Source organism: Megalops cyprinoides, chromosome 11 (genome assembly GCF_013368585.1).
Source record: "Megalops cyprinoides isolate fMegCyp1 chromosome 11, fMegCyp1.pri, whole genome shotgun sequence".
NCBI classification, from domain to species: domain Eukaryota; kingdom Metazoa; phylum Chordata; class Actinopteri; order Elopiformes; family Megalopidae; genus Megalops; species Megalops cyprinoides.
Genome location: NC_050593.1, coordinates 22,218,531 through 22,236,945, shown reverse-complemented (window position 1 = coordinate 22,236,945; position 18,415 = coordinate 22,218,531). Strand labels below are relative to the sequence as shown.

General features: G+C 48.4%; 1 protein-coding gene across 1 annotated transcript in view; it reads right to left on the bottom strand.

Moving 5' to 3' along the window:
* LOC118785560 (TSC22 domain family protein 1-like) overlaps positions 1 to 18,226 on the bottom strand; it is a 45,018-nt gene extending 26,792 nt beyond the window's left edge. Inside the window, exon 1 of the mRNA XM_036540312.1 lies at positions 14,800 to 18,226. Within this exon, the coding sequence (XP_036396205.1) occupies positions 14,800 to 17,570 (2,771 nt within the window). The 5' untranslated portion in view covers positions 17,571 to 18,226. The remainder of the gene's footprint in view (positions 1 to 14,799) is intronic.
* Between the last annotated feature and the right edge of the window lie 189 nt (positions 18,227 to 18,415).

The window sequence follows — 18,415 nt, the reverse complement described above, 5'->3', positions numbered from 1 at the left end:
CTGCCAGGCTGAGAGTGAAAGGACGGCAGTTCCCTCTGACGGTTGTGCAACACAAACTCCCCTACAGTTGGAGGCTAAATTCCATAAGAACCCAAAAGGTATTGACAGCGTTATTATCTCAGCGATTTTGCCTCTGGAGACGGGAGATCTTCGAGCACAAACACGCCTCTCAGAAGAACGTCGGGGAGGCCCCCAGGCGTCTGCCCTGCCTGGTATTTTTCCTTTCCGCGTGCAGGGAGAGAAGCCTTACATCTGCTGCTGACCCAAAGCCTCGGCGAGGATTTGGACCCGCTCCCTGCGGCGGAACTTGTCTCAAGATTATGCTGCCGAGCAACCGGACCGGTCAGAGCGCCCTCTTGCAAAGCTGTGGGTCGACCAGGAACGCTGAATCAAAAGGCTGCATTGATTATTGTTAGTTAGGAACAGAGCTAAACCGGATCCGGCCAATTGATCGGGCACTAGCTCCAAGCTTTTAGATTTCCAGACAGAACAGCCACCGTGTTGCATAATCTCTGCATGGCGCTGAAAGCACAAAGAGCAAGGGCACCGTTAAAAACAGCCCTGACAGCTGTGGGGGGGGACTCTGGGGGGGCCACAGGATGAGAGCACTGACGACACTCTTGGCTCTTCAGTGCCCGCACAAGGCGTCCGGATCGCCACGGTCACCATGGAAGCCGGCTGGTTAAGACAAGCAGGCGGAGTGGCACAGGGTGCGAAGCTGGCTGGTGCCTGGGTGCGCGGAGCCGAGCGCGTGAAGGTGGACGGGGGCCAGGCGGCCCTGACGGAGAGGTTAAAGCGACGGCCGGAGGAGTCGGGGAACATGCTAAACACACAGCCACACAAAGCCTTCCCTCCTCAGGCCTTCACCCAACCCCCCCGCCGCACAGAGAGGGACATGACCTGCAAGAGCGCACCCAGCCCTTTGATTCATTATCAGCTTTGGACTTAGAGGGGCAGGAATAAAAACAGTAAAACAAATGGCAAGGGTCAAACGATGCTAACATCAATCCGAATCAAGACGGCTATGAGTTACACACGCTTAACGACTAAACATAAATTAAGCATTAGTAAATTCACTGGGGTCAGTTCCTTTTGGGGTGGGTGGCATATGCTAAGCATGCTGGTAATGACTGTAAAGCCCATGTGATGCGAAAGCCATGAAACAACTATGACATGTCGGCGTGACATTTAATTACAGGGGCCCAATTAAATTCAGCTGCTACTGCCCTACAAAGGCGGTGGGAAGTGTAAGGGCCATGAACTGGAGTGGCAGTGTACTGAAAATGGGGGCCAAAGGCAGCAGCATTTCTCAGTTGCATACATACAGAGGCATTAATGTTGGCTAGAAGGCAGTACTGAGAAGAGCTGCTGAAACAACCAACAAAAGAGTGCAAGTAAGGAGATTGGCTACGAATTGGGTAAAACACATGGATGTCTTAATACATTATAATATATATAATATTGAAGGTAATCAAATGTGATCAATCCTGTGTCAATCTGTAAGTCACCATGGATAACATCGTCTGCCAAATGAATATATGTAAATGTAAACCTGAAATGCTGTTCATAATTTTCTGCCGGAACAGAACGGTTATTTATGGTACATATAGAAACACTACAAGAACTGTTGTAATAAATGCATGTAAAGCAAGTCAAAGCCAACATCCACATGTAATGCAAACAATCTGTCACAGAGTGCGAAGAGTTGTGTATTAAAAAGGGTGCATTATCAGTTTCATTAAAAGGAAATAAAAAAGCTACACCCTACAGTATGTGTGCCATTTAATACCCTTACAAGCTGAAGTGCAGAATATTGAGGTTTCACTGTGTATTTCTTCCATTCATTTGTACAGACAGCAGGATAATTCATTTGTATAACATTCTACAAAAACATGTGCATATTTTACAACTGAACTTTACACTGAAACTCTGATACGGTAAAAATGTTTCACAGGGAGATTGTGGCATTGTAGAGCTTGAGGCTGAGCTTCACAACAGCCGTGAACCAGTACCGTATGCTCTTCCTCCTGACGGGAGAACTGCAGGGACCCAGAGACCGTTCAGCTCAGACTGTCCCTGGCTTTGACCCCATTACCAGAAACGGAACACAGAAAGACTGAGGACCTCGACACAGAAAGAGAACTCCTCTGCGGCTGCCTCAGACGGGACCTTCCCCTTTCAAACTCTTCACAGCACTGTGCCCAGACACAAAAGGGGGGCTTGTTCTTACGCAGGGACAAGGACATTCCTTACAGGAACAGGCCTCCGCGATTTTACACTAGCTGGAAATCAAACTAGGTCAACGTGGTGAAAAAGCTACATGTATAAACTAGATCGCAATGCTCAGATGAGGATGCCTTCAGGACAAATCCATTTTTTATTTATTTTTTTTTTTTTTACAGCCACCGAAACAAAGCCTTGTTTTATTTAAAAGGTGTCTGATAACTTCACACTGACTCATCACAATTCATAGAGTGATACAGCGCAGGGGGGATATGGCGGTTTTATGAATGCGTGCATTATGTTGAGCGGCCACGGCCAGTGAGGGAGCTCGGCCGCGAGCCCCGGGCTGTGTGTGTAAGTGCAGAACAATGTGGCGCGGAGCACAATGGCGATGACCAGAGGAAGCGGTGTGTGCCCGACGGCAGCCCCTCCATTTCCAGCTCCCCTCAGCGCACGCGGCGTTCCGGCTCAGACAGGGGGCAGAGCGAACCCGCAGGCCGTACGGGGCAGGGGCACACCCACACAGGCACGGACAGTAACACTTAAAGGTTTGGACACACCTGATTAAATTAACGGCAATATGCTTTCAAACACATTTTGATCTAAAGACTTATGCTGAAACAGTTGAAATGTTTGTTTCTTAGACAAATATAGTCAGGTTGATGACTATGCATGAATTTCTTTCCAAAAAAAATAAAAATTTTAAAATATTTTTTGGCTACTTGGCTACTAAGAATCCAAACTTTTTTGGTCACTGCATAATTCCATCTGGGTTATTTCATAGATTTGATATCTTTATTATTTATTTTTTTTTAACTATTTTCCACATTTTAGAATAAGAAAAACACTTCTATGTGTAGGTGTGTCCAAACTTTTGACTGGTAGTCTATGGTGGGGAAGATTTTGGTAGGTGTCTGTTCCCTCCAGCATAGAGAAAAGCACACACTTTCTCTGCTGCTGCCGGACATCAACGCTGCAGAAGCAGACAGTTGGATCATTCCATCTGTCCAACTTTGACCTCGCTGACCTCGGCAGGCTTTCTTTACTCAAGCGAGGAAATGGCTGCTGAGGGTGCAAAAAGGGCAAAACCATGGCTGACCGCCCACAACGGATGCTGGGAGGAGAATCTGACCAAGGGCTGAGAAAGGCACTCACACAGGCACAGACATACCTCTAAACTGGATGGACTGCTTGGATTTGCCTTGGAGTTTAGAACAGGCAGACTGTGGGAGAGTTTAACAGACACCCCCTCTACTACATATTCACAAAAAACAGCTCTCTCATTATGGGATAACTCTGGTCTGATAATTACGATGAGCTTGTGAATTTGTAAATACAGGAACTTCAGTGGGGTTTTGGAAACACTGTCATGAGCATCATATGATAGCAAAAACACTGAGAAAATGGGTGCTAGAACAGGCTGCTTTTCTGGCGTTTCTCCTGCTTCACACAAAATCAGCCCCAAAAGCAACTCCTCAGGACACTGTTATCCTCACAAGCAATGCGAGCTGGAACTACAGAGAGCCACTGTACAATGCAGAGAAGGCGACACAGCATTTTTAACAAACCCTGCTCTCTGCAACGTTTAGGCACTTCTCAATGCAAGTTGGGCACTTTAAAAAAGAAAAAAAAAAAAAAAAAAAAAAGGGGAAATTTCCTTTTGTGCTGGAGCAGCCATTGTCTCCACGCTGACCTCATTTCACACTGCAGGGCCTGGTGACACAAGTGGGGGAAATCTCATTGTGTGTGTTTAACAGAGCAGGAGTGGCCCCCAGGCGCATGCTGAGGGCCGCACGCTCGGGCCCCTGCGTCTGCGACCCCGCCCGGACGAACGTGCGCGCTGAGCAGCATCGGGCCCTGCTGACTCACGCGTGCACAGCCACCTCCAGTTCCCTACACGCTAAGCGCTAACACTGAATGATAGCTGAGATTTGCAGTAACACAGAGGATCGCGGTGGCGATAAACTCCAAAGAAAGCATATGCATTGTCATGCAGATGACACCAGTAAGGCTTATGGAAAAAAATATTGTGCTGGGAAAAATGCATACATCTATCGATGCATTAAATTTTAAAAACCAATAAACAACAAAATAAAAACTTTATTAATGGACCACTAATTTTCACTGTGATTGCAAGCTCCATGATTATATCCAATGGATTTGCCTGTTACTTCAATATGAAGTTTTCTGTTGTATTTTAAGATGACCACACAATAACTGCTAGAAATAAATCTCTCCAAATCCAAAGGACAGTTCTTCCAGAAATGTGTATAAATACCACACAAAGTAAACATGGTAACGAAGGAGCGAAAACTTTGTTTAAAATTAGCCAATAGTTCTCAATAAGGGGGGGGACTCCAGATTAAACAAACAGTTTAAAAGCAGTTTTCCCCCCATGTAGGGTTACGTACTTCTCCATTCACTGATGAAAAGCTCTGGCTGACAGAGGATCAGCTTGCATCATCAGCTGGGGGTGTGGCAGGTTCTACATTTAGAGGTGCAGTTCAGAAAGCTCAATCGTGCATTAAAGTACTTCAAACACCTTATGGGGCATATCAAATTTTAATTTTTGACCACTTGTGGTGTTTGCTGGTGCTCACTGGAGCATAGAAAACTCCTTGTGTATCACAGTTTAAAAATAACTCACTCAGTGTATTACGTTTGTTACAGTTTGTGCTAAATTTATATGTTCTGATTGTCCTTTGTGTCAAAAATGCTTTAATGCATTATACTTGGCTTGAAAATTTTTAAGCCCTAGAAAATATAGCCTAAATGGCTACTTCCCAGATGGATGCAAAGGACATTTCCCAAAATGGAAAACAAAGTGCCGGCACCCAAAAAAGGCTACAGATATAAATCCATATGTAAAATACACATCAAACAACATCATTTTAGGTGGAAAATATTGCTCTAATAGAGCACCAAACCAAAACTGCTCTAAATGCAGAGACTGTAGTTGTGACAGTCCCTACATGACTGACAACTGACAGCCTGAACAGCTCGATTTTCAAAGAAATGGATGTTGCAGCCTTCTCCATGACCCCCAATACGGGAACAGACATGCCAATGAAGCCAGCACCGGTACATGCATGTCAGTGCACTGCAATATGTACTAGTGTATTAATGAGGCATCCCAAAGCTTTTAATTCATGTCTGATCTACCTCTTACAAAAATTTCTGCCGTTTCGAGGCTTAGAAATGTACACAGTAAGAATCTTAGCCTAAACGTCTGGAGCCATTTTTACACGAAAGAAACATCATTAAAAAAAGCTTAACTCAGCCAAACAGCTATGCAGCACAATCTTCAGCCTTGCCCATTTGGTGCAAAGACAAACTCATGGAACACATATGAAATGTAGTTTTACACCAGACTGGCCATCACAGCACATGACCATCTTAGGATTTCACTGTACACTAGCTGTCCAGCACCAACTCCATATGTCAGAGATTCTAGGACACTAGAAGACAGTGTGACGGCCACAAGGATACCTGCTGTATTCTGCACGCTTAATCAGGTAATTCAAAGAGGTGACAGCCTCCACCTTGAATAATGTGCGCCTCAGGGTATCCTCCATCAACGATACTTGACGCCACTCCCTAAGTAAGAGAGAAAGGGCTTACCCTATTCAAAATAAACTCGCTCTGGCTGTGACACAGATTCAGGTTTCACATATTAACTAGGCATGAGACAAAGCATCGTAATTTTGAATTTCATTTTTTTTTCTCCAAAATATGTTAGTGGAACTTTTACTGGCTTTACTTGTTCTGTCCGTTAGTCCTCAGCAGCACTATGAAAAAAGTAACCTATAAACCTATTATTTCCAAACCACTGCTCCCATTGGTCAGTTTGCGTTCCAGCTGAGACAATACTCACACATGGTACGTCATGAATATTGGCACTGATAGGGGTTTGAAAAATGAAGAAAGAAAACAACAAGAAAATAAAAGTTGCTCAATCATGCCATATTTTTGTTCTCTTATCAACATTATTTACTGGGGACTATAATTTCAAAATAATTTTTACTGGTGAACTCCATTTTGCAAAACACATGATATCACAAACTGGATGTATTGTCTCATGCCATTATCTATTATGATCCTATCTATTATTCTATCAATTATTGTCAACTAAAGTAATCGGCAATATAGTTTCTTCAATATAGCTTCATCTATACGGCAATAAAATATACTTTTCCACTCCAAATAAGCCTAGAACATTTGAAGGCTGACACAAGATCCATTCTCTCACATTACAGTGTTTTATCATGTGTCAGTTATGAGTGAAACCAAGCATTCAGTGGGGCTAAGGTTTTCCAGGGCTGGAGGAGGAGCAAACACCGCTTCATAACCGGTGTCCAAAAACTATAAATTATTGCGTGCCTGTGAAACGCCTTTAAACAGCTGTAGAATTCTCATCAACACAACCAGAGAAAGGACTTAAGGTTTCTCAAGGGCAGAGCAGCACTCAGTCCACTGGACTCAAACCCACGGCCTAAAAGCCAACTGCACCTTGCTCATAGCTGAGCTGTCCCATCTTCTCACAGAAACGCATCGCTCTGGCACATTACAGTGACCCCACCTTTCAGCTGCAACACATTGCGTGATCACCTCGAGACTTGGTAGCATCTATTCTGAGATAGCGCTAACTGGCAGTACATTTTAATTCCGGTAATCTGTAGAGGCTGGACTCCCTTAACCTGCTCAACAGCGTTCCCCTGTTGCAATGGAGATTTTTGGGTGGCACTTCGCCCAGCTGCAGTGCTCATCTCCGACTGCTGCCGCCGAGGGGCACAAATAAACCGAAACCTCGCTCAAAAATTAGCCTGCCCGTTCTCACCAATCAGGCCAGGAGCGTTCTGCCTCTGCATCTTTAAATCAAGAACAGAAAAACAGTGTGTTGGAAAACAGGACATGCCCAAAACAGGTGCTTGTGATAAACTGGCAGCGGTGCAGCAGGATACCAGCCGTCTCCCACGATGGCGGCGCTCAGAGCCGGGGCTGGAACTGCTGGGTCAGACGGGGCTGACTGTATCAACCTTCCTTTGCAAGCGGGAGCACTCCTGTGTGCGCGGCTGCAGACGAGCGCTCCCGCTTGCTTTGCGCTCGCTCTCTGCAGCCTATTCACCCAGCCCTTGTGAATTGGGCCCGGCTGAAAGGCCTGGATGATGATATGCGCAGGGAGGATATGGTTTATGGGTAATAAAACGAGCGCCGCCGTTCTGGATCTCTCTGGTCCGCTTTGTGCCGCACCGGCGGCAGAGGGAGGGAGGCTTTACAATAATAAGAGGTGTTTACATTGAAACGCGCTGGCAGAAAACACCTGCTGAAATGTTTGCACGTTGCTCTTGATATTGTTCTTACCCTGTAAACAGGTTCTTGAAAAGCATGTGAAAATTGAGAGCGAAAGAGGACTCTGATGACAGAAATACGGAACCACAATGCAGTTGCTCCACTTGTTCTTCTACTTATAGAGAGCCTCAGAGTACCCAGGCATGGGAGTTAAATTACTGCCTGTGCATGAGCTCTGGTAAACAAAGTAACAGGAAGTCACCAAATGCATTTCAAACCCCTCTAAAGTCCCTTTTTAATACGCCACTGAATCATAAGAACATGCTTCCACTGCACAGAAACAGTAAGTTCAGAAGTTCCTATTTGAAAACAAGGATGAGGCTTCATTTTAGAGGAACCATATCAGCAAAGTCATGTGACAGAGGCTTGACTCCTATGACTTCCCGAGAGTCCTGAGGCAGAACAGGGTTACGCTGAGGAAGAGGAGGTTAATGAGGTGATTGACAGTAGCTTTACGAGAATGTGGGTAACAGGTGTCCACTGCTGACTGCAGCTCCATCACCCTAACCTCCAAGGGTGAAACCAACAACCAAAACCAGCCCCATTTGCAGTGTAGTCTTCATATGTGGGGAAGCATATTCTGCAGTGTGAGCTACTTTAAAAAGGGCTTTAAAATCAGTACAACCCATTAAAATAGGGGTGTCCACTTCTGGTGAACTATGGCCACAGTTGATGGGCTAAAAGTACTGTATAACATTTCACCAAGGTCCTGATGGGAGATGGAGTCCACACCTACCTCAAAAGTGTTTTCCAAAATTTACCCATGGACCACACAAAAATCTTCTGGCACCATGGAGCCTTTGAGACCTGGGCTCTCTCTGATTCTACAGTTAAGAACTACTTTCCCCAAACCTCTTGCTCCCTAGAATTTGTGTGTCCACTACAGTTGTAGGTGCAAATCACTTAGCTCCACAGCAAAGTCAATTGTACAGGTATTCCCCAGACTTTCCAGACTCCGCAGATTGGCTTTCCTTAGCGTTGCTTCACATACATAGACACGGTTGACAAAACCATTCCCAATGAGGACACAGATTCCGATGAATCACTTTGGCTCACGCTGTCAAAAAACTGTAATCAAAGCGTTTCTGCCAAACAGATGGCCTCTAACTCCTTATACCAGATTTACTAGAAGGGGAAAGCGTACACATAAAGCCAGCTTGATTGTGCTGGTCTGTTTTGCGTTTTTCATACTTTTTTTTTTGTATCACAGTCAAAGGTCAGTCTTTTGGCTGCTGGGCTCATACAGACAGATTCCCGAAAATGTGTGTTCCTTGAACATTGTGAAAGGGTCCTAAAAGACACACGACAGCCCGACACTTGAATGTATGTTCAAAAAGCTTTGGAGACAGAGTGTGTTGCCATTTAAAAAATAAAAAAAAAGCGGCCGTTAGCTGTCAGCATTCTGACAATTTCAACTGTGACAGGAGCACAAAGCATACTGAGCACCGAGCAGATTCTTCTAAAAAAGGCTACACCCAGCTGCAACACGCAGCGGTGTTTATTGCTCGAAGTTCAGTACCTTTTATTAATGGGAGGCAGAGGCCACAGACGGGGCTCCAGTGTCACGCATCCTCCTTGGTATTTGGCCTGGCCCGAGTGCCGGGGCATTTCCTCTCCCGTGCCGCAGGGCCCATTAACTGCAGAGATAATCTACTTGATCTGCACACAGAGAGTGATTCACAGAGACCCTCATGTGCAGCACCTGTCACTGCCAAAAGCAGATTATATTCAAAAAAGCTAACATAAGACAATCATCTTCCTATATGGGCTTGCCAGTCAACAGACTGACCTCAGACCAAAAAAAAAAAAAAAAAAAAAATTCAGCCTTTTGTCAAAATGGTCCAGAGCAGAAGCATGAACCAATTCAATCAAATGATACCATACTTAATTTTCAACAGTAATCCATTTGTTTTTATTTTGGGATTGCACCTCTATAAATATTTGCATATGAACTTTATGCTAAGGATTAACTGCAACTACTATTCAGCTATCCATACCGCGTACGCGCAGAAAACAAGTACCGCTGCTGAAAACAACCTCCTGTTGGCCGCCTTGGATAGAATCTGCCAGATTCAAAAATACCTCAGCCTATTTTGAAAGAAAGGAAACAGAGAGACACCTCAGTGGCCAAATGTGTAACTAGGACAATATGGTACTTTTAGAATCAATAGCTACTGAAACACCAAATTAAGTTATACATTTTACAGGCTTTCGAAGTTGCTTAGTTGACACATTCACACGGTATACCCTACTTTGCACTGTCTCTTTTGCTCTTCCGCTTTTTCCAATTTCAACTTGGCACAAAGACAACTGCACACAAAAGACTTTCAGAATGATTCCTCATCCCTTAAACATTTGCAATTTAATCATCTGTAACGCACTGGGCATTGTTATTCAGTATCTGCATGCATGTCACAAGTAAAGAGATGTCTGTTTTTATACCCCAGGCTACATAAGGCCTTAAACCTCCGAACACAAGAAGTCCAGCCACTGCAATACGGAGCTGAACAAGCAAACAAAGGGTCTGATTCTCCACTGACTTCCTGCCTGTAATCACTAGCTAGCAGTCTACACTTCCCACGTGCGATGCAGACAGCATGCGATGCTCCACCTTCCTCTTGACAAAAAAAAAGAACCCATAACAAGCCTTCCATTTGCATAAACCCCTCTGTCCTGCTGTGAAAGGTCTGATCTCATTAATCGATAGAGCGCAGCGGGTCGCGTGAGGACACTGGTGAGGCTTGCAAAGACGGTGCATGCACACCAAGCCGAAACGGGGTCTGTAAAATGACTCAGCACATTTTGAGGAAACCCTCTTACAACCCCCAAACCTTCTGCGCTGTCAATAGCACCATTTGCAGCCTTGCAAGAATTACGTGGTTTCTTTGCTTGGATTACCACTGTCAAATACAACGGTTCAGAGGGCTGGAAGTGCATCTGAAGCAGAGCCGGAGAAATCAATGTCTTATTATTGCATATTCCCACTGAGACCTGCAGTGTCCCATCTGTGATCCAAAGGACCCATTAGTCCTTTAATAAGTGTGCTCAAAGGAGATGTAGAGGGGGTGGGGAACAGGACACACACATACAACAAAAATACACAGTGGATCCCACTCCCTCCCTGGCTCCATCACCTCTGATGTGCCACCCTAAGGGATTTTGGCCCAAACTGGACAGTATCATGGTCTGCAGAGTGGGGCATCTCCCACACCCCCCACTCCCTTTAATTATCAATAGACACAATGAGCTGGAGCACACCAGACCCTCCTTCAGCAGCCAGCCCTCACCCCACCACATCCGCAAGAGTGCAAGCCACGCCCCTCCATCTCCACCGCTGGCCTCGGTGACCGGCAGTGCACACACGCCTGTGCGTGCGCACGGCTGAGCATGTACACCACATACCAGACGCTCACAAAGGCACACGCACTCATTAGCTCTCTCTCTCTCTCTCACACCAGAACATATGGCTGCCACAAATCCACAGAGGGCTGCCTGGGCCTCTCCTGAGTCTGTTCGGCCATTTTAATGGAATAATTGATGGACTTGAGCAGACCACACCCACCAACCCCCAACCCCCCCCCCCCCCCCAAAGACAGCTCTCGCAGCCTGAGCTTGCATGACAGCCTTTGTGGCAATGGAGGGCTAAGAAAACACAACCATTAATCAACACCTCACAGCTGCATGCTTAAATGAGCTGTCGATGAAGAAACAGGAACTACCGAGAACAGCCAGAGACTCTGAGGGAACACGGCATGAAAAGACTCATTAGACTCACAGCTCAAACCGTAAAAATAACTTCAGCACTGGGAACATCAAGTTCAGAGACACTTTCAAAATATTTTGAATTCCTCCAACTGGTACCGTGCAACAGCACTGAAATCTACATCGCAAAAACGATCATTGTTCTGTGATTTTCAATTACATTCAAAAGGTGTGATCATGGGTACCACACATCGCTTTCTGTAATGCAGCATTCTTTAATCTTGCTTTATGCAAAGGGAACACAATGGCATAAATAACTGAGGTTAATGTAATGCCTACTCCCTTGGGTGAGATCCTCAGGCAGTGGGAAGCATGCCGATCCAGGTAACGCAGTAATGTTTCACATTCTGCACCTAAAGTTGCAAACGTTCTGAAATCTGATGTCTCCTGAACAGGATCCAACTTGAATGGTTGCGTTCTCTATTTATGTCAGTCAGCACTCAGACTAAAGCGGTGGGAGTTTCTTTCTTTCTTTCTTTTTTAAAAAATAATTTTTCTACCTCAAACGTAACAAAGGTAATTTCTGCATTGACAGGAATCTGATCTTGCTCTTGCACAAGAACCAGCACACTGTTCAGTCATTTCTCCTCACTTTCTGTTCAGTCTGTGCCTCACAGACCTCCACCATATACAGAGGACCGGCAGATTCTTTTGCAAAGGTGACAAACATCCCGCCTGTTTCGCAGTCAAATGACCTGGCTTTTTGTTGAGAATCTATGATTTGCAATGGTAGATGTCTGTGCCTGCTTGCAGAAACACTTAAGGATGTGAAACGTCCAACGTCACAGTTCGCCGGATTCAGCCGACGCCTTCAGCTGGCCTCTTGCGCCTAGGTTGCAAGCGGGTGACGATTTGGTCTCTGCCGTTCCAGAAACTTCTCTGTTCGCAGGCAGGCTCTGTCATGTACAGACAGTCGCCACCCAGTCTGTGGCGTCCGTGACACTAATTCACAAAGACACATTTCTAATTTGTGGAAAGCCTTCATGCTGCATGGGCAAATGTACACTTTATCAAAGAGTATTATCCACATTAGGCGCATAGATTACACATTCCTTGTGGTAAAAGCTCATGTGACCTTGGCCGCTGTCTCTCAGATTCAGCCGAGCCACGATCAGAGGTTTCGGACCTTTTGTTAAAAGTACGTTCTGACGTTACTCGGGAATCCAGAAGGGGCTAACGGATACAAAGATGAACTAAGGAATCCAACTGCAGAGTGGAAGAGGTATTCTTGCATGATGTAACAACTACATGCTCCATCAGCTGTGTCCCTTCAAACTTCAATTCATAACAATTAACCAAGTACGAATTTAAAAGATGGCAACTGAAATGTTTTGGTTTTTTGGGAAAAACTCCAATTGAAAAGGAACCACCATGTTCAGCTGCACAAAATTTGTACATAGCAAACCAAGAAACCTTTAAGGGAGATGTGTAAATGCTTAGCAGTTGAACCTGTAGATTTCCCACGATTTTTGCTATGTCATTAAACAACCATATGCGCATGTGTGCTCCCTTAAAATTCAAGTCTTTACTATAGACGAACACCTGCTATATTCACAAACAAGTCTGGTTTGCTTTGACTCTCTCCTGGACTGCTGTTGAACATTCCCTTTTAAAGCAACTGCCTGAACAGACAGCTCTGGTCTGAAACATAAGACTGTGGAGAAATGTGTAGCCTACTATAAGATTTAGTGCCAGACTTTGCCAGAAAGCAAAAGTCCCAGAGAAAGACATAGCACTGCTAACACAGTTAGCAGCTCCTGCAATGGCGACAAAGTGATTAAAATTCCTCTGCCACCAACCTCAAGGCAGGCATTAAAACAGATTAAGATGGCAAAATCTGTCGCCTTCCCTGACTACAACAGCCTTGTCCAGCACCTAAACGAGGACAGCTGTCAGTATTTCAATGACCAATTTGAATATAGATAGGAGAAGAGACAGTCTGCCAAAACAAACAAGACAATATACAGGCATAAATAAATTACATATAATAAAAAATTAATAAAAGCTTGATCAATGCTGAGTTAAGTAAATTCAGGGAAAAAATTTATGCTTTCAGGTGGGTAATCTCCATTTCACCTATCTTTCAAATACCTGAATTCTTTCTTGCATCATACCACTAAATCAACTACCATTTTCCTCCTACAGAACCATTTTGTAGAATTCAAATAGCCTGAGCCATGCTCAGTTAAGGCTGAAGTACAGTTTTAAAACCAACCTGGTGCCACCAGACCACAGACGAATAACCCAGAGCAGACAAGCTGAAATTATAAACACGAATGCAAGCCCTTCCTCCTACAGTTCGAGAAAAGCCTGTGACCGACAGAACAGAATGGAGACATGCCTTTAAAACCAAACCTTGGGCTGAACGTTAAAAAACAGTTACAGCGGAGACAATAAACAACCAAAAAAAAAGGTTAAGACGACACAGATGCACTTGGCAGCATCACCACTAGCATAACAAACTGCATGCTGCGTGAAACACCATCACGTGATCACAGGCTTAGGCAACAATACGATACTCGTGCTCCCAATGGAGCAACAATAAAATGCTACTTCAGCCAGTGCGCTAATCACTATAAAAATCCACATCAATCTTTTCCGCACTCGTACTGGACAGCAAGAGGCCGCGGATTAAAAGGACAGGGACGTCACTTCCGGCTGAGGCCTGCTCTGTTGTTTCTCGGAGGCTGGCAGCAGCCTGTGGAGTCGCTACGTTTGCTGGGTTAACACAAGCTACGGGGGGGTTCCCACAGCGACTGGGAATCGGCCAATCCAAAAACACGCACAGCTACTGCTGAGGGCCTATTAGCAACCGGCATACCAGCCATCCTCCATGACATGGCAAATATGCTGCACCACCACGGGGGGCTGGAATACAAGGTCACTCTGACCAGTGAGCACTGTTGTATTAGGTGCACATTCCTTTGGCAAAACCATCTGTGTATTAACTGCATATTCCCATTCAGCATTCAATATCAGAGTTATTCAGGTATTACAGGGTAATAATGTTCCTGTTGAAAGGGTTAATACTGTAGCCTAGTGCGTGTATGCCTGAAGAAGCTGTGCTAATTTAGGAGCAAGGAAAATTAATTCCAAGACAACACTGACTGTGGCGCGCTTGACCAGGCCTCTGTGTGACCAGTGTGGTAATGCAACATAAACATTTCCTTTAATCTTTACAAGGGGCATGTTTGACTGAGCCCTTCTATATTTAGAAACCCACCACTGGAAACCTCAGATCCTGTCTGCTTTAGAAACACTGAACTCACGGCCATGCGCAAGAACGATCATTTCAAGTAACCACAATAATTGCCAGGGCCCCAATGAGGAAACAGAGCCTGACAAACTACTCATATCAGGTGCTTTCCTAGCTTGGAGGACCGTAGTACAAAATGTATGTGAACATCACGGGGCAGTAGTGCGCTGTGACAGCTAGGCCAGACAGAGGGGTGGCAGGACTCCTACCTGTCCTCTTCTCCATCCACAGGCAGGGTCTTCAGGGGGAACAGGCTGGATGAGGCAGGTAAGGCATTGACACCGCTGCTGTCCTCCGGTCCGACAGAGGCGCCAGCTTCTGAGGCACATTCTCCAGCCGCCAGCTTGGGCAGAGAGAGCAGGGACTGGTGCTGGAAGAGAAGGCGCTGGGCGTCCTCCAGCTGGGTGGCAGTCAGGGAGGGCAGGCCGGCGTACAGGGCACTGGCGGGCGGCAGGGCCCCTTGGCCCAGGGCGAGGCCAATGCCAGCGGGGTGGGCCACCGCACTGCCATTCGGCACCGGCGGGGCGCCCTGGGCCACACCGGACTGAGAGTCACCCGGGACACTCGGAGGCACGTTCGATGTCACCTGACTGGAGACGACGGCAGGCGGCAGCTGGCTCCCGAGATTTTGGGCCCCAGGCGGCTGCTGCTGCTCCACAGGGAGTTGGGAGGGGAGCTGCTGGGTGCGGGTCAGCGGCTGAGGCAGGCCGGATACGCTCCCCGGCAACATGTGCGGGAGGACCACGCCCTGCGAGGGAGGGGCGATCTGGGGCGACGGGCCCTGCTGCTGCTGCTGCACGAGTCCTTGAGGGAGGGGCTGGGCGACGGCGGCGAGCGGAGGCCCGGCGGGCATCATCTGACCGTTCTGACCGGGGGCCGCGCCAGCAGGCAGGTGGGGCAGCAGGTGGGCGGCGCTGGGGGCCACCGTCGGCACGGCCGCCTGCATGCCCGCCGGGTGCTGCGTGAAGTCGGGCGGCAGGCCGCCTCCTTGGCCGGCCGGCATGACGTGCGTGGGTGGCACGGTGGCAGGCACCGCGGGTTGCTGGGCGGGAGGGTAGCCCACCTGCATCGGAGCGGGCTGCACCGCCTGGGTGTAGGTCATCTGCTGCTGGGGCAGGCCTGGGGCCGCGTGCCCCATGGAGGTCTGCAGGCTGCCCTGGGTGATGGAGGCCTGCTGCGGAACCGGGCCTACGGTGACAGGCACGGAGGGGGCGGCGCTGGTCTTCATGAGCGCTGGCACCACATCCTGGGGCTGCCCGTGCGGCGGGGCCATGCTCTGTGGTGGGCCCGGGAGCGAGGCCTGGGCATACTCCTGCGGCTGAGGGGGCGGCAGCTGCTGCTGCTGCACGGCCTGCTGGGCCGAGGGGCCCGCCGCCTCTCCGCTGCTCACGCTCTCGCTGTAGTGGCTCAGGGTGCTGACGGAGCTGCTGACCGAGCTCCCGCTCGTGCTTTCCCGCTCTGAGCAGACCACGCTCTCCGCCACCGACTGCCGCAGGCTCTCCACCACCCTGTGGCCAGGCGCTCCCTCAGCGGCGGGCAGCGCCGCCGTCGTCGTCGTCGTCGCCGCGGCGGCAGCGGGGGCCTCCTTGTCATAGTACTCCGTGCAAGTCCACCTGCCCTTCCTGAAAGGCTCCGAGCTCGAGTCCAGCTTCACCACCCTGAAACGGGAGCTGGTGGCGGCAGGGGGCAGGGCCTGGGCCTGGGGGGGCTGGGCCTGACCTTGCAGGACGGGGGCTGCTGCGGCCGGCTGCACCGCGGCCGCCACCCCGACCTGACCGCCACCCACGGGCCCCATCGCGCCGGAGGTGCTGGCGCCAGCCGTTGTCATGGCGACGCTGGCACTGACTGCCCCACTTTGCTGCTGCATCAAGGTTACATTTTGGCTGCTGCTCCCCAGCACGCCACCGCCGCTGCTATTCAGGTTCATTAGGCCAGGGGGGAGGCCGGCACCGCTGCCACCGCCGCTCGATCCCCCCAGGCCAGGCACGCTGGCAGAACTCAACATATTCACATTACTGACATTGCTCATCAAGGGATTAATGACACTAATCGTCGCACCTGCAGCTGCGGAGAGGATTCCAGCAGTGGTCCCCGGGGGAACGGCCGCGACAGGCTGAGCTACGAGACCGGCGGCGCCCACGACGGAAGCGTTCTCCAAAACGGCTCCCATGCTTGCAGGCAACTTCTGGGCCACACTGGGCAAAGCTCTGGAGGTGGAGGTGACAGCGGCGGGAACGGCGCCCCCCACTGGTACCCCGGGGGCAGACGCAGGCGGCGGGCCGATTCCGGAGTGGGCGGCGGGCACTTGTTGGTGATGGTGTCCGTGGTGATGGGGATGATGGCTGTGGTGGTGGTGGTGTGCGGTTCCATTCACCATGGTGCTGTGCTGTGACACCTGAGGGATGGGGTGAGGGTGGGGGGGCTGGTTGGGAGACACGGCGCCCGGGGTCTCTGCCTCGTGGAAGTTGTTAAGCGTCTCTTCGGAGGAGCTCCTCTCCGGTCCACCCATGTCAGTTGCCCGAGACAGCGACACGTCTAGGATCTCGGACGAAGACAGGTCCTCTGTGTGCGACTCATCCAGGTCGTCGTAACTTTCCGTGTCTTCTGCAATGCTATTGTTGGTGCTGACAGAGATCTGAGCCGGCGTAACGCTGGTTATCTGGAAGCCGCTCTTCTTTTTTATCTGTGCCCCCGAAGACGGGAGAGGCTGAGACTGCATCTGAGATTGGGAGAGCAGGTTGAGACTGTGGGGATGCTGGGGACCTGGGGAGGAGGACCCAGCCGGGAGCGGCGGCTGTATCACCAAGGGCGATTGGTAATCATCAGTCGGGATAACATTATTGCTAACGCTCGTACTTGCCATTGTCGCCAACGAGGACACACTGCCAGTGCCGGTGTTACTACCTCTTCTCGGAAATATTGCCGGGTGCGCCATTTTCCTGGTGCCGGTCGAATCTCCTGCAGACTCCGGATGATGCATTTTTTTGTAAAATTCCAGGGGTAGTTCTTGACGGAGTTGTAAATAGAGGTAACGAATGCGGCCGTTATGATAAAAGCCTTGACTGACAGCCGATTTTATTCGCCGAAATGAATAGCAATCCGAAAATCTAACAATCGCCTATGATGTCGAGTTATGCCTCCACCGCTCAACTTTGTTATTTAAATCTTCCCCTCCGTGATAATGTTGAACAGGCGTCAGAGACCGCAACACTTGCAAACGTAGCTCGTTAGCTAGCTGGCTAGCCAGCTAACAGTTAGCTCGCTTGCTATCCAGACGCGCTCGTTCTTATGAGAACTCCGAAACACAGTTCAACATCGCTTTACCTTAAATATCTCTGTACAGGTTCTGAAGTAAATATCCTTACGACAGAATAACAGCTGATATTATAAATCCACCACAAGTGCACCAAGAGACCACCTCCATCACTGCCAGGCGTTGAGTCGCATTATTTGAAAATTGCTAACTAGCAAGCTAGCTAGCTATATAAAATTAAAACAGTCCGTAACCGATTTACAGTTATTCTAGGTAGTATATATACTTTTCGAATGTCACGCTAATTGTTTAATCCATTCTGTAACAGCTCTGGTTTTAATCCGACGTTTGCTGTATCACCCTCTTTCACTGGATCTCTCCACTGGCCACCTTCTTGTAATGTAGCTATTTCTCTCTGGCTGTAACCACAGACTAAGGGGGAGGAGGGCTTGCTAACATGGCGACGGCGCATGCTCATTGACGCCGCGAAGCAGCCAGACATAAAGCCAGTCTGGAAGAGGAGGGGGGCAGAAGCGCAGGCCGGGGAGCGGACAAAACGGGCTTTGGTAAAT